The sequence below is a fragment of the Rana temporaria genome, chromosome 9, assembly GCF_905171775.1.
Source record: "Rana temporaria chromosome 9, aRanTem1.1, whole genome shotgun sequence".
Lineage (NCBI taxonomy): Eukaryota > Metazoa > Chordata > Amphibia > Anura > Ranidae > Rana > Rana temporaria.
In genome coordinates, this window is record NC_053497.1 from 95296705 (window position 1) to 95318039 (window position 21335).

At 43.4% G+C, this 21335-nt stretch overlaps 1 protein-coding gene across 4 annotated transcripts in view; it reads right to left on the minus strand.

Annotated features, from left to right (window-relative positions):
* Positions 1-21335, minus strand: part of LOC120913744 (X-linked inhibitor of apoptosis) — a 44740-nt gene that overhangs the window by 14597 nt on the left and 8808 nt on the right. For 2 of the 4 annotated variants that reach the window (XM_040323932.1, XM_040323929.1), the window contains exons 1-5: positions 14698-14806; positions 12760-13665; positions 10309-10408; positions 9457-9535; positions 3311-3338 (exon numbers count right to left, since the gene is read on the minus strand). In XM_040323932.1, coding sequence (XP_040179866.1) covers positions 3311-3338; positions 9457-9535; positions 10309-10408; positions 12760-13665; positions 14698-14791 — 1207 coding nt within the window. In that variant the 5' untranslated portion in view covers positions 14792-14806. Of the gene's footprint in view, positions 1-3310; positions 3339-9456; positions 9536-10308; positions 10409-12759; positions 13666-14564; positions 14668-14697; positions 14807-21335 lie in introns of those variants that run through there. The other 2 variants (XM_040323931.1, XM_040323930.1) reach the window with 2 other exon arrangements.

Below are 21335 nucleotides of genomic sequence, written 5' to 3' on the forward strand. Positions count from 1 at the left end.
AAAAATCAAATAGGTTTCTAGTGTACATTTAAATCCACTCAATCCCTCAGTGGTTCATACATAATGCAGCCACTCCCCCTATTAAATGGCACGCTCACCTTTCTACACTGACCAATTAAAAATGAAGATGGTCAAATATAGCATGTTGAAACTTCCAAGATGGCTGTCAGCTCTCAAAGGCTTCCTTATATAACTCAATTAATCATTCATAAAAGAGAGGATGCAAACAGTGTTGCACATACACTTATTAAATTTTTTTTTTGAATAATTCCACTCATATCGGTGCTTTCTCCCAGCGCCCAGGATAAACCAGCCAGCATACACACTTGACTAGTCAATATGTATGCGGCCTCTACAAGATGATGTCTGGTTTAAATGTCAGCTTTTTCAAAAGCAGCAGGAATAGAGTACTTTTCAATATACACCAGTGTGGCAGGTTGTTGTTGTACTTTATTTGGTGGATATTTCCATATTTTTGGATTATTTGCATTAATCTGTGATGTTTTGCCCTTTTTTGATGCATTGCACTACTGTATGTTGTCATTCATTTAGGGAGCTTTTATTATTGGATTGTTTTTTATTCATTCTATGGTTCTATTATATCACTATAGATAGATTACAAACCCCTCACATGTTTGTAAATATTTTATTATATCTTTTCATGTGATAACACTGAAGAAATGACACTTTGCTACAAAGTAAAGTAGTGTAAATTTGCTGTCCCCTCAAAATAACACAACACACAGCCATTAATGTCTAAATCGTTGGTACCTAAGTGAAAATGTCCAAATTGGGCCCAAACTGTCAATATTTTGAGTGGCCAACATTATTTTCCAGTACTGCCTTAACCCTCTTGGGCATGGCGTTCACCAGAGCTTCACAGGTTGCCACTGGAGTCCTCTCCCACTCCTTCATGACAACATCACGATGCTGATGGATGTTGGAGAACTTTCGCTCCTCCACTTTCCATTTGAGGATACCCCACAAATGCTCAATAGGGTTTAGATCTGGAGACAAGCTTGGCCAGTCCATCACCTTTACCCTCAGCTTCATTAGCAAGGCAGTGGTCATCTTGGAGGTGTGTTTGGGGTCGTTATCATATTGGAATACTGCCCTGTGGCCCAGTCTCCAAAGGAAGGGGATCATGCTCTGTTTCAGTATGTCACAGTATATGTTGACATTCATGGTTCCCTCAATGAACTGTAGCTCCCCAGTGCCGGCAGCACTTATGCAGCCCCAGACCATGACACCCCCACCACCATTAAGCTGGGTACAAACTGACCGAAATTGTCCAGTTCATCAGAAACTGGTCGAATTTGGTTCAGTGTGTACAGCTGTCTGATAGAAGCCAGTCAAAGGACATTGTCTTTATTAAGGTGGAAAGATGATATCACCTTAGGGAAAACGGAGGGTTTTGGACACAAAACCATTTTTCTTGTGAAGGATTAGGAAGGACTCCTTCAGACGATCAACTTGGGTACAACCACCCTTTTCGGTTTTGGATGCAATTACTGCCAGCGGCAATATTCACTGTGTGTTCTCCTGGCCAGGATGCCTCTCCTGGCCAGGAGAACACAAAAGCTTAGTGGGAGGGATTCTCCCACCAACACCAGTGGTTGCATGAAACGAAATTGCACCATCTATAGCTGTCTTAACAAAATTCCAGATAGCATAAAAAAAAAAAAAAGAGAAAAGGTTTCACTTGACATATACTTTAATGCAGCAGCGAATAAAAAGCCCCCTTTCAAAAATAATATATTTCCCTGGCTTTTTCGAAAATAAATATAGTTCAGTCTACTAAAACAATTCCTAAAAGCAAGCATGATGCTGACCTTCTACGGGTCCTGAGTACAGCTCACTTCTCTGTTTATCTGCTATACCTTAAAGGGGTTATAAAGGTAAAAAAAAAAAAATGTCCCTAAATAGCTTCCTTTACCTTAGTGCAGTCCTCCTTCACTTGCCTCATCCTTCGATTTTGCTTTTAAATGTCCTTATTTCTTCTGAGAAATCCTAACTTCCTGTTCTTCTGTCTGTAACTACTCACCGTAATGCAAGGCTGTCTCCCTGGTGTGAAGAAAGCCTCTTGAGGGGGGAGGGGGCGAACAGGAGTGTCAGCACACTTTCTACTTTGCAGATAGAGAAAGGAGCTGTGTGTTAGTGGGCGTCCTGACACTCCTGCTCGCGTGACTCAATGGTCAGTCCGCCCCTGGGCGCAGCAGATGATGGGATCCGCTGACTACAGACCCTATTTGTGCATCCATTGTCATGTAGGTATCGAAAATGACTCAGAGACTTTTGACTTTGGTGCTAGGGGTGATAGTTTTACACAGAATGGGCAGGGGGGTCCAAGTTGACGTGGGGTGACTTTTTCGGTTAGCGTGAAACAGGAGAAGTTCTGTTTTTGAACCATTGCGTTTAAGATAACTGGATGTCATCCATCTATCTATTAGAGAGAGGGATTTCTCTAGTCCAAGAGAATGATCCTTTTTGTTGCAGATGCGGAAATACAGTGTCGTCTGCATAGGAGTGGTTAAGTAGCTTCTGGTTCCTGATGATTTCAAAGAGGGGGCGGACATAGATATTGAACAATATGGGTGACAAGGGAGATCCCTGAGGGACTCCGCATGATACCATACGTTTTTCAGAAGTGAAAGATCCCAGTTTTACTGTTTGTGATCGGTTTTCCAAGAAGGAGGAGAACCAGGGTAAATCACCTTCCGCGACTTTGGCCACTTCAGCTAGCCTAGCTAGTAGTAGTCCGTGGTCTACCGTGTCAAAAGCCGCGCTTAGGTCCAGCAGGATCAGGAGATTCTCCTTCGTCTGCGGCCTCTAGAGCGTCATCCCATATTTTGAGCAGCGCCGTTTCTGTTCCGTGACCCGGACGGATTCCTGATTGAAACGTGTCGAGTAATTTATGGGTGTCTAAATGCAGTTGCAGCTGTTGTACAACTTCTTTCTCCATTAGTTAGTGAAGGAGGACTGCACTAAGGTAAAGGAAGCTATTTAGGAGAAAAAAAATGTTACCTTTACAACCCCTTTAATGCATCTTGCTTTTGATTCCTTATGAATCTGTTATAACATGTATGTGTTATAGAAAACAGGGTATAAATCAAGTGATTGGAAAGTATAGATTCAATAAGACACACACTAATACAACCCATGCCATCATGCTGACTGTTACTGTGAGCCAATATAGGGATTATAGCTGGCTCTACCTAAAAAACATAATTGTCTAATAATATTTTGATCCTAAAGAAGCGAAAGGTACAATTCATATTCTAGTAAATAATAATTAACAGTTCTGGCTTACCTTCAGGGAGTGGTATGTCAACACTTGGCTAAAAGAAAAAAAAAAATCAAAACAATAAAATTGTGTACAGTGCCATCACCACCCTCCTGTATTGGGATGGGAAAAGCATGCAGGACAGTTCACAAGACAATAAAAACAATAAAAATGTTGAAATGTTTTCTGGGCTTTGTGCAATGGAGTGCAAATAGTTACAATTAGGGTAAAAGCCCATTGCGACTTTGCCACATGGACATTTGACATTAGAAAATTATCACATTGAAAACGTATTCCCGTTCTGCCAACATGAGGATATGTGGGCAAAGGGAAAACATCTTCCCTCCACGCACAGTAACAGGATAACTTATATTTACACGGTCACCTAAAATATTAAGTATGCCACAACCTATTTGGACAGGTAAACATTAGATCTTGGTAAACAATACCCTCAGATAAAGGTGATACACTTGAACAAATTACATATACAGTATTCAACATGGTGCATTCATTTATAAATGCAAAACCTACAAAAATGTAGCATTGTCATGTGTTAAAATTAAAGCGGAGGTCCGCCTAAAAATAATAATATTAAAAGCCAGCAGCTACACATACTGGAGCTGCTGACTTTTAATAAATTAACACTTACCTGTCCAGGGTGCCCGCGATGTTGGCAGCCGAAGCCAATCACTCAGCTCTCAGCTGCCCCCGCCGCCATCCTCGGTGAGAGAATCAGGAAGTGAAGCGTTGCGGCTTCACTTCCCGGTTCACCTACTGCGCATACGCAAGTCGCGCTGCGCGTCCTCACTGGTCCCTGCTGTCTTCTGGGACCTGTGTGTTTCCCAGAAGACAGCGGGGGGAGTGGCATAACCCCCAAGGGGGCCTATGCCCAGAAGTGGGTGCAAATACCTTTATTATACAGGTATCTGCACCCCCCTGAAAGGTGCCAAATGTGACACCAGAGGGGGAGGGTTCCGAAAAGAAGAGTTCCATTTTTGTGTGGACCTCCGCTTTAAAGTATGGTTTATCGCTAGGTGAGAGCTAAAGCATTTTGTTGCTCAACTCAACAAAGTAGGAGCAATCCACAGAGATCTCACACCCTTTTAAAAAATATATAAACTCTGGGCCCAGCTCACCTTATTTTTACAACTTTACTCCATTTTTCTGAATCAGCAATACCTGTCCCCTTTACTATATCTCCACTTGAGAAAGACACTTGAACTTCCATAATACTGAGGACAACCTCCATAAAATATTCACCTTTGCATAAGCCAAGTACTGCGACTAGTGTTTAGGGAGAGGGGGGGATGGGTACTTTCAAGATCTTAAATCCATTGGTATAGATGCCTATTCATCATACAAAAAAATGTTCCCTTCTGCTTCAATTGCTGCTGGTGCTGTATGAATGAAAGAGGGACCCACGCTGCAAATTTGGTCCTGCCCTGATGATTTACAATATATGAACAAATGACAAGCCTTAGTATTTCCAGGGACTTCGGAAATTGCTTGTCTCTCCTTAGTCCTGGAACCAATATTTAGTGCCAAGAAAAGTCTTCTTTGGTTTTTCTTATTGGCCTCCAGAATTGTCCTACCTACACACTGGAGGTCTAACCTCACCACTGCCATCAAGGAGCTCCAAAATCACAGACAGCTCAATTAGATGATAAATGTGACAAAAACACATCCACCTAGAGTGTCTGGATTGCCTATATGAGCTCTGCTCATCTCAGAATAAGGGCTGTAGTAGGGGCTACTCCTCTTGGCAGATGCCCTGCCATCACTTTTCCCCCTACCACACCTCTCTCTCTTGCCTTCTGCCACATGCCTTCTTCTTGCTTTATTAATCTTATGTTTTGTTTTCTACTTTACCCCTGCAGGATAAGCAGGTCATTTTTGCAACATGTGCCAAGAAAAAGGTCTTGCTGGTCAAAAAATAAAATAAAAATCAGAACAAGGCTACAGTTTGCAATTGAACATATAGACAAAGACCAGACCTTCAGTAACAATATACTGTGTGAACTGATGAATCAAAGCCAAACAAATGTAAACACTGATCCATTGCTCAGCAATAACACTTGGGCACCAAAAAGGGTATATTATGCGCCAACATGCTAATGAGTCTTAACAGTAGACACGTTTGGCACAAACCAATAACAGTATTTCAGAATCAGAACCGCATACCAAACGTAAAGCAAGGTGATAAAAAATGTTATGGTTTGGGGTTACTGCGCTGCTTAGGCCTGGGTAGTTCGCAATCATTAAAGTAATCTAAGAATCCTGCATCATATTAAATTGTGCTTGATGAGAACATGAAGCCACCTGTCCACCTGTCCAAAAAGTTGAACAAATCTATCATGGAATGGCCCAAAAAGAAGAAAGTAAGGGTTATGGGCTGCCCTAGTCAAAGCCCTGCTTTGAATCCCATTAATATACTGAGGCACAGTTCAAGCAAAGAAACCCACAAACATTGCTATCTTTCTATACAGTACCGATATAGTCCTCTTCCCCCCCCCTTCCTCTTTGGTCTTTTGGGTCCTTGGGGCCCCTCAAGTCCTAACTCTATTGCTACTGAAGGAATTTTTTCCCATGGAAAAGTGTTGACGTCAGAGACTGGCAGGTAGTTGCACAAACGCCTGCAAGAAGTCACTTCTTTCATAGAAAAGTGCAACACCAGCTTCCGAGGCCAGGTGTGTACTGACATTTTTCTCTTTTTTTTTTTTTATTACATCTATTTCATGTTGTAAAGCATTACATTTTATGTGCTTGGGTATACCATTACATTTTTTATCACGTGATGTATGAAAGCATTTAAGTGGCAGCCCAGGCGTCGGGACGCAATTTTTTTATTGCCATGGCGACCTGGTGCCTGGGATTTGTCGAGCACTGCATCAGAGGATTGTAGGGAAGAAGAGGCTGCATAGATTGGTCTTACAGCTTTTACAGGTAGCCTGTGGGAGTGTAGGACTGGGTAAATAAAACTTTTTTTGCAGCACCCAAAACTTAATGAAGATTTAACCCTTTCGGTGTGGGGGAAGCCACACATCACTGGGGGTTTTTCCTATCCCTGGAGTTCAGTTTTAAAGGCTGTCTATCTAGAATTTAAAAGGGAGAACTTTTTTGGTTTGTTCCACAAGCTCTTTTCTTGTGTATCAATGTTAATTAAAAGCAGCACTGGATACAGTGGCCATTAAAGCCGACATGCCGAAAATGTAACACTCCCATTGGTTGTCCTCTCAACCAAACTATCAAACCATCCAACGGCTGGGATCATAAATGATCACATGTGCAGAATCATGACAGTTGTAGATTAAACAGAGGCAAAGATAGCAGCTTCCTTGGCTGAAAATGATAGGAGGGTTTACTTACAGAGTAGTAAAGTAGTAGTAAAAATCTAGGAAATATTTTCCTAGTTCCTAACTGCGTAAATTTTTAAGGTGCATGCTTTGGGAAACACGTAGGTTTCCTACTTTAGGCATAGTCTCATACAAATAACTGAAAAAATCATACTTCTCTATGCATATCTGGACATCAAAGAACACAGACTGATAATCCCTCAACCACCAGCATATTTACTCTACTACTTACTGATGGTAGTCATGCTTTCCAGTGCAGGCTTTCCCCTTATTCATCTCACATCATCTCCTATAAAGACCCCACCCCTTAAAACACAGATATATAAGCTGTCCCAGTGGGCGTCAGCTTGCTGTAACCACCCTTACCTGAATCATCTTTTCTCAAGGACTGGATTCAGCATTTATTCTTCTGTGTGACAGTGAACTATAGAATGCTTGACATACAAGCCTTAAATTATTTATCTAGAGAAGTCCTATCATGTATTGCTCCTGTGTAACTTTGCTACAAACTCCTGAAACATTAACCCATTTCATACTTATGACCAAGTAATAGCTATAAATGTTCTGTAGATTAGTAGATCTCTAATAGAGTGTCAGTCCACCAATACTTGAGTTAAAGCTTTAAGCCTGCCATAACTGTCGGCACAACCCGACTTAACAAAAGAACCGACTTGGGGGAGGTTTGTCTGCATGCGCTGATTGAATGCTGATTTTCCAACAGAAAAGTTCGGCAGAAACCGGTCATCAGACTAGAGAGCAGTACATACATACTGAAATTTGTATGGTTCCTGCTGACCCGGACAAATGTGGATTCCCAGGTTTAGCCTGTTGGGCTGAATTACTTTCTGGCTTCAGCACTAATGTTACCAGCTCTGCTCTGGTTTGCCTTGGAATCTCACTCCCTCAACTATAACCGAGGTGTTCTCATCCTTACTGTTACAGTAGCCATAACATAAAATACACAAGTGATATAACAGGGAAAGTAAGACCCTGTGGTAGGTGTGAAGACCATGGAAGGCAAATGCAAACATTTCATGATTTTAAGTCCTCAGGAAATATAAGAAACTGCAGACTGGTTTACCCCCCCCCCCCCCCCCAAAGCACCTATCAAATACTTAACTATTAGTTTTAGGTGGACTAACCCTTTAAACAAATACTAGTAAATACTTTTGCAGTAGATGGTCTAAACCACAGTTTAGTGGAGCCCTAGGGTTGCATGAGAGGTCCTCAGGGATCTAACCATCAATTGCAGGCAGCTGATAAGTAGATCGCATTCCCATTGCCAAGACATACAAAGCTACGCAGGGAAGCTCCTGTGATAGTGCTGGCCGTGGCGTGCTGTTGCCCGATGGCCTCTTCTCCACAACCCAAATGCTTGTACTGTATGTGAAATCACGTGGGATGAATATAAGGGGGGGAATCAGGGAACAGTGTGCCACAGCCAGCAATATCACAGAACATTCCCTGCGTAGCTCTGCATGAGACGAAAATTGGTACAGTAAAGTGCCCTGTTCCCATGTAATGTGCCTGCTGCCCCCATCCCCCAGGTTGCATACCCTAGTGATCCCCCAGGTAGCATGCTCTAGTGATACCCCAAGTAACACGCTCTAGTGATCCCCCAGGTAGCACGCTCTAGTGATCCCCCAGGTAGCACGCTCTAGTGATCCCCCAGGTAGCACGCTTTAGTGATCCCCCAGGTAGCACGCTCTAGTGATCCCCCAGGTAGCACGCTCTAGTGATCCCCCAGGTAGCGCACACTAGTGATCCCCCAGGTAGCGCGCACTAGTGATCCCCCAGGTAGCGCGCACTAGTGATCCCCCAGGTAGCGCGCACTAGTGATCCCCCAGGTAGCGCGCACTAGTGATCCCCCAGGTAGCATTGCCCTAGTTATCCCCCCAGGTAGCGTGCCCTCCTGACCCCTTGTGCTCCTGCCTCCTTCACCCAGCCTTGCTGTCCCCTTGTACACTGCTGTTGCCCGATGGCCTCTTCTCCACAACCCAAATGCTTGTACTGTATGTGAAATCACGTGGGATGAATATAAGGGGGGGAATCAGGGAACAGTGCACCACAGCCAGCAATATCACAGAAGCTTTCCTGCGTAGCTCTGCATTAGAAGAAAATTGGTACTGTAATGGGCCCTGTTCCCATGTAATGTGCCTGCTGCCCCCATCCCCCAGGTAGCATACCCTAGTGATCCCCCAGGTAGCAGGCTCTAGTGATCCCCCAGGTAGCACGCTCTAGCGGTCCCCCAGGTAGCACGCTCTAGCGGTCCCCCAGGTAGCACGCTCTAGCGGTCCCCCAGGTAGCACGCTCTAGCGGTCCCCCAGGTAGCACGCTATAGTTATCCCCCCAGGTAGCGTGCCCTCCTGACCCCTTGTGCTCCTGCCTCCAGCCCCCTTTACCCAGCCTTGCTATCCCCCTGTACACTGCTTATCACAAGTTTGAATATCTGTGTGTGAACAGAAAATAAAGCAAGCACAAGCACCACATTAAAATGGTACGTTTAATTTTAATTCTATTTAAGGTTTTTCTTTTAAATAATTGTTATATCAACAGCTCGCTGATCACACCAATGTTCTTTGAGCTGTAGATGTGAACCTTAGTTTAGGGTTTCCCAGAGATCTCAAAGATTGAGAAACCCTGGCCTAAACAATGACATGTCTGTAGAAAAAACAAAAAACAAACAGTGTCCACGTGATACTCACACCCTTGGGCGTGGAATAGGATTTACCACAAATGTACTGTTATTATGTTCTAGATGCAATCAACAAACTGAGTAGTTTGGTTGGAATTTAAATCATTCAAAAGCCGATAACTTACCAGCCTAGACGGCAGAGGTTTGGTTAGCTGCACAGTGTTAATGAAATGCTGCCCCTTCTCATCAACAAGGAACTTGCATCTGCAATAACAAGTAAATTACAGACAATCATATTAAAAAGACAATAAAGGCACACTGCTATTAAAAGGAAATCTGAAAATGCATCCAAGATTTCAGTTCATACGTTCCTGAAGTTTTCTCGGGTAAAACCCCTGCCCTGTCTGGCAGAGTAGGAGACCTGATCTTTCACTTCTACTGTTTCAGTTAACATACAGGCCTCCTCCCCAACCCACCCTGTTATTGGACAGTGAAAGAAGAAGGAGCACACTGATGAGCTCATCATCTCTGCTCTCCTCCCTGTCGGTATGTTTCTTGCACTGCAGTACAACTGATTGGTTCCTAGTGCTGCTTCCTACTGCTCTCTAAGTTTTTTTTTTTTTTTTAAACCGGTACAGGTTGAAAAATAGGTTCAAATGTGAAAACACATATATAGAAAAAAATATATATAAAGTTTTAATAATACAAAATCCATAGAAGACAACACATAATCATATACACTTTAAAAGCATGGTGATATTTTTATATACAAGTGTTTTCACATATGAACCTATTTTTCAACCTGTACTGACATAGTCCAATTGCCCCTGCCTTCTTGGGAATTTTGGTTTGGGGACCAAATTTCAGATTTTTACACACATGGAGGCAAGTATAGTGGGGACTAGAGGAAAAAGTGTTGGGCCAAGTGTACGGTGTTAGTTGACCTTTTAAGTAAAAGCAAAATGGTGATTTAACACTAAGAATCACAGTAGCTTAAATTTGCTATCAAATGCATCCCTTTGTGAGCCATTGCTTACCCTGGGTAGAATCTTGCATGTAATTCCCATGGATCATCTCTTGGGCTCCAAACTTTCAACTCCCCTCCACAATAAAAACATTTTGTTGCATCTTGCTCACCTACCACAAGGTAAGAAAACAAAGTTACAGTAATATATACTTTGGTTAGTTTAAAAGGAAAAAGGGCTTATGTTTAACGTACATCCAAACAGGGGGATACTGTGGATGTACTGATAACCAGTGTGCCACCGTCCCGATAATATTGGAATTGGCTAAGGGCTAATAGTTTTGGACTTTGAAGGCACACAGTACATATGGTAAGAAAATTAAATAAATGTATTTTATAAGAATGTCATAAAAACAGTTACAAACATAAAATCAGAGAGATCAAGTAAATAACTGGTCCACATAGGTTCTACCATAGAAGGCTCAAATGTAGAGCATGATTGTAAAGTTGACTATATAGTGTGTAACCGAGTGGTAGTCCAGAGGAACAGGAGGGCTCACTCTACATGTTACGCACTGTAGATAGCGCTTCCTCAGGAGCACAGACAATTCAATTTAGGGTTAACCGCATTGAGGGTAGGCAACAATCGGTCTTTTTCAAAGCCTAGCATTGGCCGTAGTTCAAGGAGTACTACTTTGGCCAGTTAGGGGGGTGTCATCATTTGAAGCAAAACAATGTTGCGATGGGTTATAAGGCGATTAATTGCTGGTAAGCAAAGGGGAAAAAGTCTTCCAGGGGCACACACGGGTGGTCAGGAAGTAGGCTAGGTATAATAGGCCGGACATCAGTGAACAGGGACTCACCTTAGTATAAACCCAATGGTACAGAAGTCGGGCCAAAGGGGAATGCCACAAACTGAGAATGGGCATTCCCAACCTCAAGCAAAGAAAGGTGATGGTGCCCAGCACAGATGGGAACATGTAGGTATGCATTCTCGATGTCTATGGAGTACAGGAAATCCACTAATGAAGGGAGGCCTTCCTCGAACAAGTGCATGAACTTCTGCAACTATTTAAAGCAATTCAGGGCCTGCATGTCAATGACTGAATGAACATCCCTGAACCTGGGTCTAGAACAAGGGTAGTTGCTTCTTTATAGCATTAGACCCTGCACTGCCACGAAGATCCAAGGCTTTTTTACCCATCTGGTCTGCAGACCATCACTTAAGCCAGAACACTTGCCAGAGCACCACAGCTGACATGGAGAGGTAGGAAGCAATCCAATTGCATCCAGGGACACAGCACACAAGTGCCTAAGGCCCTGTGTCAGCAGGTCTGCAAATATTACAGAGCCTGGGAAGACCTGCTCCTGAAAAGAAAGTAACTGCTCCACTGGTATCCTATATACCCATGAAACTAGAGATGGGAATGTCCATAAAGATTGATCCACTTCTCTAGCAGGGGCCCCACAAATACACATTAGTGAGATATTTGTCACAAAAAGGATTGGTATACAAAAGTGTTGCGCTATCATAACATTTTCAAGTAAAAACAAATTCATATAAATGTAGGTGTCATAGCCCGCCCAATGGGGCCGCAAAGCTATGGCCAAAATAGGCTGACAGCCCCACTGCATGGTTCACCCACCCACCCATGGGAGGGCCCAGTGGAATGTACCCCAGACCATCCCCAGCTCGCAGCTGGAAAACCCCCCCAAAAAAAAAAAAATACATGCTTGGGTACTTAATGGATCCCCACACCCCATGTCCCCCACTGCTGCCATTTGGCATCCACTCACAGGGGAAAACATACACACATGGAAAAACAGTGCCCACCACAAGCGGACCTTCACAAAACAACCAGGGGTTTGCACTTCCATCAGGGAGCCCGGGCAGGACAGGTGGATGCAGGTGAGGGAGTGTGGGGTGTATTTCTACCTACTGATCCAGCAGAACATGCACTTAAGGCTCCCGAGTCAGATCCTCCTCTCCACCAAAGTAGAGGGCTGTCGGGCAGGGTAACACTGTGACATGCATGGACTGCAGGCGGGCAGTCATATGTGTCCCTGCAAGATGTTTAATTAACCGACTTCCCCGAATAGGGGCGATACGATTCCAGTTCGGACCCAAAAAAGGTCCTGCACCATTTTGATGCAATGCGATTTCAGCAAAACAGTTTGTATGGCTAAATTTGCATCACACAGACATTGCATCTAAAGTGCACAGCAATGTGGTGCGAAGCACATGCAAGGCTTGGGATCAAATCAAACCAGTGTGAATTCAGCCTTATACCAGCTAGGACTTCCCATAGGTGGCACTGTATTCTTTTTCTGCCTAGTGTCCTAATTCTGTAGGTAGCGCTATAAACCCTATGGTCAAGAATGAAGAAAAGCTGTGCCTGTCAATAAACTTTAGAGTAATGGGTGTCAACATCCATCCAAACAAAGCCTTAGGAATCTCTATTTATAGTCAACATTTGTATCAACACAGTAATAATCATTCTGTCACAGAAATATATTTTCTTACCAGTGCTATAAAATCCAGCTTTTGAGAGTATCTCCTTGTTGATGGGATAAGTCCAGTTAACAAAACTGTCAAGTCGAGCTTTGTACTGACTCATTGCTGGATGATCAGGAACCTCAGAACCTCTTCGTGTACTGTAGGGTATACTGCTGGATTCAAGAGCTACATTCCCAACATCCCTACCCAGAACAAAGAAGCAGTCTGGAAAATGTCTACGATGTTCATTCCATGCTATGTCCCCAGGTTCCCAGTTCATCAGCTTTCCACCACAACAGAAACACTTGACTTGGTCATTACCACCGGTGTAAAAAAGTCCTGCATTTGCCAAATCCTTTGGTGTAACACGAACATAACTTGGCCAGTTCTTAAATGTTTTTAGTCTTGCATCTTCACTACTCATACTTAAAAATTTAGGGTATTTGGGTTCAGACTCGTCAACAACTCTTCCTGTTCTTAATAAGAAATCAGCTTGCATCTCAGAGTCAGCTTGCGTCTCAGAGTCTAACTTGTGGTTAGTATCACTGGATGCACAGTTCATTGCCATGTGGGGATTTAAATTCTGAATTGTGGGTTCTTGGGTGTGAATTAATTCACTTCTCGAACTATAAGCATTAATGAACTTGCAATTTTGGGAGATTTTCCGATGCCTGCCAATGGCGGAGTCTCCGTGCTGCCAGCCTTCAGCAATTGCTCTACAGCTGAAGCATTCTACTCGGTCTTGGATTCCAGTGTAATAAAAGCCAGCACGTGCCAGGGTTGGTGCAGAGATTGGGCAGCTACTGGGAAACTTGGCATAAGATTCCATTCGAATGGCCTCCTTGGAATAGTCCTTGTCCACTTCCATGTTGCAGGCAGCATCTGGAGCTTTAGGACAGTTACATGTCATTTCCAACGCAAGGAAGGGATTACCTAAAGAGAGAAAGCTTCTAATTACAGAGGAAAACGCAGATTTTATTTAAATTACATACTCATTTATAACAACTTGCCAAATCAATTTCTTAAAGAATCAAGTCTTTGGCAAAGATTCTCCTTCCTTTGCCTGTGACTTACTAAAAATTATTTGAAGGGGTCCAGACAGTACCTTATCTTTATAGCCACCTGTACCCTGTCAGGGAAACTTCCCTATCTGCCCTGTGATCATTGCTACTAAAACTGAAAAGAAAAATATTAAACATGTAATGAATGGCCCCAGACCAGTAGTGGAAATCTTTCAATGACAACACAAATTCTAATGTCTAGTACACACGTGCGGTGAAGACAGCGCCAGCAGGGGACCACTAAAGAGGAGCTAAGGGGCTGCTGTGTGCAATATCACACAGAGCAGGCAAGAATAAACCTTTTTTTTATTTTAATTTAAAAAAAAGCTTTATTAAAAGGAAAAATAATTTTTCCTTTAATATGCATAGAATTGTTGCCGAAAATTTTTATATTTCTAACTAAAATTGTAACTATTTTCAGTGATAAAGTTAGCAGAGCCTGTACAAGAACATGGACAATGGGTAGAAATCAAGACATGCCTTTGATAGAGGATAGATGGAAATTAAGTTTAGCCTGTTATGTAAAATGTATTGATGACACCTATCCAAAACGTAATCCAATGGAAAACCATAACTATGTGACAGAAAGGGGAGTTGTCCCAGTACCAACGTATTGTCCAGCCTGATTCATCCAATCTCACTACATGGCCTCTCCCCTGCTTCAACAATCCAGTCCTCACACACATATTCTTCTAGCAGTACAGAAACACAAGCTATATAATCATCAAGTACTGTGCTCCATGGACTGCACAGCAAGCCGATCACACTCACCACGCCAGGTCCCAGTGACAGGTGTATAGGCAGAGACGGGCAGTCCTAGGAGAGGTCATTGCACTTACAGAAGAAATCCATGTGGAAATTACGGGGGTTTTCCAGCACACTACGGGTGACCCATGTACTTTACCTTTGTCCACATTCCTTGTATAGAGAGAGAAACAATGTGCACAGACAATCCTACAGGTGTGAGAGATTGATTCAGCCTGCCTCCCTTCCGTCATCCCACACTGAACAACATTCATGAGCAGCTGGGCGTGCGAGACTCATATCCTATGACAATCTCATCATCACGCCCATAGCTACGCAGAAGAGGAATATTTATAGGATAAGTTCACCTTTTTTTTTTTCTAAATTCCAGCTCTCCTATCTACAATATAGCATTAAAGGGGTTGTAAAGGTTTGTCTTTCATTTTCTAAATTGGTTCCTTTAAAGCGGAGGTTCACCCTGAAAAACAACTATATGCCATTACATCCAGCATACTGCTGACATCTGCAGTATGCTGTTTTTTTTTTGCTGTATTTACCGTCTTATAGTTGTTTTCATCCGGCTCCGAGTTCTGACTCCTGCGGGGAATAGGCGTTCCTAAGACGAGGCATAGATAATTGATGTGCGGGTAAAGCGCGTCACGCCTTCCGAAAATATCCGAGCTGGGACTTGGCTCTTTACGGCGCCTGCGCCTGCCGTGTAGAGCTGACTGCGCAGGCACCGTAAAGTGCAGAGTCCCAGCTCAGATATTTTCGGAAGGCGTGACGCGCTTTACCCGCACGTCAATCATCTATGCCTCGTCTTAGGAACGCCTATTCCCCCGCAGGAGTCAGAACTCGGAGCCGGATGAAAACAACTATAAGACGGTAAGTACAGCGGGAAAAAAAAACACAGCATACTGCAGATGTCAGCAGTATGCTGGATGTAACGGTATATAGATGTTTTAGGGCGAACCCCCACCTTAAACTCGTGCATTGTTGGTTCACTTACCTTTTTCTTCGATTTCACTTCCAAATGTTATTTTTCTTTGTTTGAATTTCTCACTTCCTGTTTCTCCTCAGTAAGCTTTCCACCATCATCTGAGCGGTGGAAAGTCATTTAGAACAGCTTACTGAACACCTTACTGAGGAGGAACAGGAAGTGAGAAATTCAGACAAAGAAAACAAAAAAAAAAAAACAATTTAGAAGGGAAATTGAAGGAAAGGGTAAGTGAACCAACAATGCACTAGCTTAAAGGAACCTATTTAGAAAATAAAAAACGAACCTTTACAACCCTTTTAATGAACTTCTTTTGCAAAAATAAAACAGGTTTCCATTTATTCTACACACATGCTTACCTCACTGGCCCAGGTTCACAAAGAGTTATGCCGGCGTATCAGTAGATACGCGACGTAACTCAGAATCTAAGCCCGTCGTATGTTTAAGTGTATTCTCAAACTGAGATACACTTAAACATGCCTAAGATACGACGGCCTGCGCCGTCGTATCTTAGGGTGCAATATTTACGCTGGCCGCTAGGTGGCGCTTCCATTGAGGTCGGCGTAGCATATGCAAATGAGTCGTTACGCCGATTCACGAACGTACGCTTGCCCGTCGCAGTAAAGATACACAGTTTCCGTAAGAGATACGCGGCGTAAAGATAAACATGCCCCCTAGGTGGCGTATCCAATGTTAAGTATGGCCGTCGTTCCCACGTCGCAATTTGAAAATTTTACGTCGTTTGCGTAACTCGTCCGTGAATGGGGCTGGACACCATTTACGTTCACGTCGAAACCAATGACGTCCTTGCGACGTCATTTAGCGCAATGCACGTCGGGAAATTTTAGGGATGGCGCATGCGCAGTACGTTCGGCGTGGGAACGCGCCGAATTTAAATGCTCTATGCCCCCTACCCGGCTCATTTGAATTACGCGGGCTTGCGCCAGGGGATTTACGCTACGCCGCCGCAACTTTACAGGCAAGTTCTTTGAGAATAAAGCACTTGCCTGTAAAACTTGCGGTGGCGTAACGTAAATGTCATACGTTACGCCGCCGCAGTTTTACGCCCATCTACGAGAATCTGGGCCACTGTCTTTATGGATGTCTAAAAACACTAGACAGACCTTAGGTCATGACACAGGAAGGTGTTTGACCAGCTCATCTTATTAGCACACACCCTGCAACATCTACCCTCAGCTGGTCAACTCCTTCCTGTGTCATTACCTAAAGTCTGTCCAGGAGGTAAGGAATAATTAATCGAGTAGTGTTTTTAAACATCCATAAAGACGGTGAGATAAGCGCGTGAAGAATACATGGAAACATGTTTTATTTTTGCAAAATAAGTACATTAATGCTATATTGGTACATGGGGAAGCTGGAATTTAGAGAAAAATAAAAAGTGAACAAAGGCCTTTAAGCCCAGCTCCAAAACTCAAAGGAGATAAATAAGCAGCCATGTAGAAAATAAAAGTTAAAATAAAAAAACAAAAATCAGCAGAATTCATCTTCTTTCCAGCACTCTTATCTCTGTATTGCAGGGCTTTTGTATTGCATGGACCATGGACACAAAGAAAAAGGGTATGGACCATGGACAATAAATAACAATTGCCCTCCTTTTCTACCAATACCTCCCCAACAATACTGCATCTGCCAGCCAGGGTCATTGGAAATATGGTTCAGTATGTGGCCTCTGTCCCTTCTTTCCAATATAAATTGCCTGAGCAGGCAATCACCAGGCTCCAGCACTATCACATGGGAGCAGGAGAAGGTCCTTAGCCCTGTGTAAGCTCTGACACCGACTGACACAAAAGGCAATCTTCTTGGAGCTTTAGCAGCAAGTGAAAGGGGCAGCAGAGGAATATAGGAAAAGTATTCATAACAGAGCCCACAGGTTGTAAAGTGATTGACACTTTGTCATGCAGGGGAGTAGTGATAAGTTCACAAAAAATAACACCAGCCAAAAAAAAGAAAAAAGAAAAGCCCATTAAAAGATAACAGTCATAAATTGCCTTTTGCTGTAATACTTACCTTCATTCCAGAGCTGTCCTCTGCAGTACTTCTTTTCCTCCACTTGATGGCTTGCTTCTTCCAGGCTGAATGGGGACCAGTGTCATTCAACCCACGTGCTCTTAGCCCAGGCCATCATGTAGCCCCTCCCTGGGATGCATCTATACACAGCCTGGGCTCAGAGAACTATCGGATGACAACCATTCAGTGCAGCAGTAAGGACCGTCCTTCACACCAATGGAGTAGGAGGAAGGACCTGTGATATCAGATGTCAGTGCTGACATAGTACGGAGCGTGTATGCTGGGAGGCATTTTACTTCTCATGTGCAAGAAATCAGAGACTTTTGGAAATGTACATACTATGAGCTGCCAGCAAACTGCTGAAATCTGATTAACCAGTGCAAGGACCCTGTCCATACTGCAACCATCCTTCAATATATACAATGAACCCTTGGCTGCAGTCCATGGTTCTTCTGTGTTTTCAGAAAGAAGAACAGCTTGTTAAATGTGTGTTTTGAATTCTGATATACAGCCTCGCCCAATACCTCTTTAGCCTATAGTCTTTTAAATACTGCAGACTACATGTCACTCATGTTGCAGGCAATGCGGTCATAGCTTTAGTCACAAGAGCGTACAGCGTACGTCTGTGTGAGGGCAGGGTTTGCCCACATGGTGATGTACAGGTGTTCAGTGTTTCCTTGTGCAGGCAGTCCCATTCATGTCAATTGGGATGTAACAGTTGTATAGACACAGCTGCTGCTCTCAATTTAACAGCTGTGGGAGTGCGCGGCCCCGAATGCAGACAGTGTGGGGGAGATTTACTGAAATTGGTTCATGCAGAATCTGATGCAACTGTGCCAATCAGCTTCTAACTTCAGCTTGTTCAATTAAGCTGTGACAATAAAACTTGGAATATGATCGGTTACTATGCAAAGCTGCACCATATTCTATGTACACCTGTTTTAGTAAATCTCCCCCGTGTATTTGGGGCCGTGCACCAGCATGGAAGTAAAATTGGAAACAACGGCCGTGTCTGTACAGCAACTGCGTCCCAACTGACATGACTGGGACTGCCTGGAACATCTTTGCAGCCCTGTGCGGGCAAACACGGCCCCCCGAGAAGAGCCGGGACAAGGGATGGGCAGGAGGGACGGCTGCCCTGGGCGCAATCGTTTATTGCAGGGATGGAGGCCCTAACCCTAAAGGAAGGGTTCACAAATTGGTATCTTTTCCCTGGGCACTGGATGACCTTGTCCCGGCACTGCCCCCAGGTGAATAAGGCCTTACCTGCATGTCAGAGGGATGACGCATGTTAGAAAAGGTATTTCAAATTCAACTCAAGACTCCTGCATGACAGTCTAAACAAGTCCCAAAAGATTTACCATGTGATGAACAAGCCTCATAAAATAAACAAAAAACATCCGCCTTCATTTGTGTCTCACATGTTCCCCCACCAAACAGATCATAAACAGGTTCATCAACAGAGGCAATTCTCTCCATTCACAGCACTTTCCAAATGGTAAATGTAATAACAATGTGCAAAGTAGTAATATTAGAAAAAGTCATGTAGCTGAAGGAGAGGAAATGTAATTAACCACTTGACCTCCAGAAGGTTTTACCCCCTTCATGAGAGCATGTTTTGCTATTCAGTGCTGTGCTACCTAAAAAGGCAATTACGCAGTCATGCAACACTGTATGCAAATTCAATTTATATACATTTTTTTTACGCAAATAGAGCTTTCGGTATTTGATCCACTGTGTATTTCTTGCTATGAAAACAAAAAAAAAACTATTTTGAACAACAAAAAACATATTGTCTACTTTCCGTTATAAAAAGTTTTTAATAAAAACATTTTTTTTTTTCATAAATTCAGGCTAAAATGTATTCTACTACATGTCTTTGGTAAAACACAAACTGCGTTTTTGGGGACACTTTATTTTCAGGGACACTGGCATAGTTCTGATTGTGATCAAAATACTGATCCATACAGACACTACACTAGTAATGGCGGTGATCAGCGACTCGTGATTGTAATAGTGTGGTGGGAAATCTAGTGCTAGCTGACACTGGCTGGGAGGGACACTTAGGCCCCTTTCACACGTGCGGACCGTATGTCTGCTTTTTCATCCATCCGTTTGCGGATGAAAAAGGGACATACATTGGTCTCTATGAGATCGCGGATGTCAGCAGATAAACATCCGCTGACACCCGATCTCGTCCGCCTCCGCAAAGATCCGATTTTGCAGACGGAAGAAAACCCTATTTTTCCTTCTGTCTGCGGATCGGATGAACACGGACATACGGTCGATCCCCACTGAGCCATACCGGACATACGGGCGATCCCCACTGAGCTTACGGACACACGGAGGCGGATCATTACTGATCCGCCCCGTGTGAAAGGGGCCTAACTGACATTGACCTCGCTAGTGATCACAAATACAGTGATCACCGATTATACTGTACTAATGGCACTGACTGAGGAGTTAACATCAAGGGGCAATCAAGAATCACCCGTGTGCCCAACAAGTGTAAGGTAAGCTTCTTTTACTAACAGATCCGTTTGCCTTTTCTCCATGAAATCAGAGTTGATTCAGGGAGAAGAAACAGACAGATCAACGTCTGTACACAGAGTTCTGTGTGTTTGTCAACACAGAACTTTGTGCTGCCATTGGCCACAGCTGAACTCTGGCTGACAAACATGTGCGGTGTCCAATCATAGGACGGATCAGCAGGGGATGCGCGCCCCCAAACCAGGAAGTACTGCACGACGTAGGGGTGCCACCCGGGCAAGTGGAAATCTACAATAACCTTGCAGTGGGGCTCTCCATGCACTGAAACAGTTAAATGCTTCTTTTATGCCGAGAGTGCATGTGAAAGACACTTGTACTTACCTAATACCGTGCTCCCACGGGTTTATTTTTCCTGGCTGGTTACCCAAAGCCTCTTTTCTCTTTGGAGCTCCAGCTGGTGGTCACATCATCATATACAATGCAGGATACCAAGGACCTACCTAGCTGGCTGGATAAGGTAAGTAAAAGTGCTTTTTGGGTACTCTAGGCAAAAGCCAGCATTTAACCCTTGCAGAGTGTTACCAGTACATGAGGATGGGAGTTGGATTGCTCCACGCGTTCCATGGCAATACACTACTTTATCCGCTCTGTTATTTTATTTTATTCTAGGCTGGGTCTACACTAACCTGCCCCCCGAAAAATGCAGCATTTTACCAGGCAGGCCAATGCAGTGTTTGCTTGGTAGGGAGCAGCATGGTGTACGTTTAAGACCAATCACACTGATTGTTTTTCTTTCTTTTTTGAACTTTATTTGAAGTGTAACATAGTAACACTTCATTCGTGTCACTGCACAGCAGCATGCTGTGCAGCAAAATGTAGTGCCTTGCAGAATATGCAACAAAACTTGTTTTATACTTGTCCCAACAGTGACCTGCTTTATCAAGTACAGGAAAACGCGGGTCATCGCACACAGAATAAATGAGTCCATAAAGCAAACATTACAAAAATTACACAAAGGATTTTATTTATTTTTTTGCAGAAGAGATACTATACCAGGGGTAGGCAACCTTTTGAGCCAAATAATGTTTTCACAAAAATTGAGTGTTACCGATTTTATAACAAAAAAATTCAAACTTTACACTCAATCACGAAAAGCATTTTTATAAATGCTGCGAATTACTTCAGTAGTGAGAAATTAACTTCACGCCTTAGATCAGCCCCAATTCATCGCTGTCCCCGGTGCACATCTGCCCCACCACTGTAACCCCCTGCCCATCTGCCCC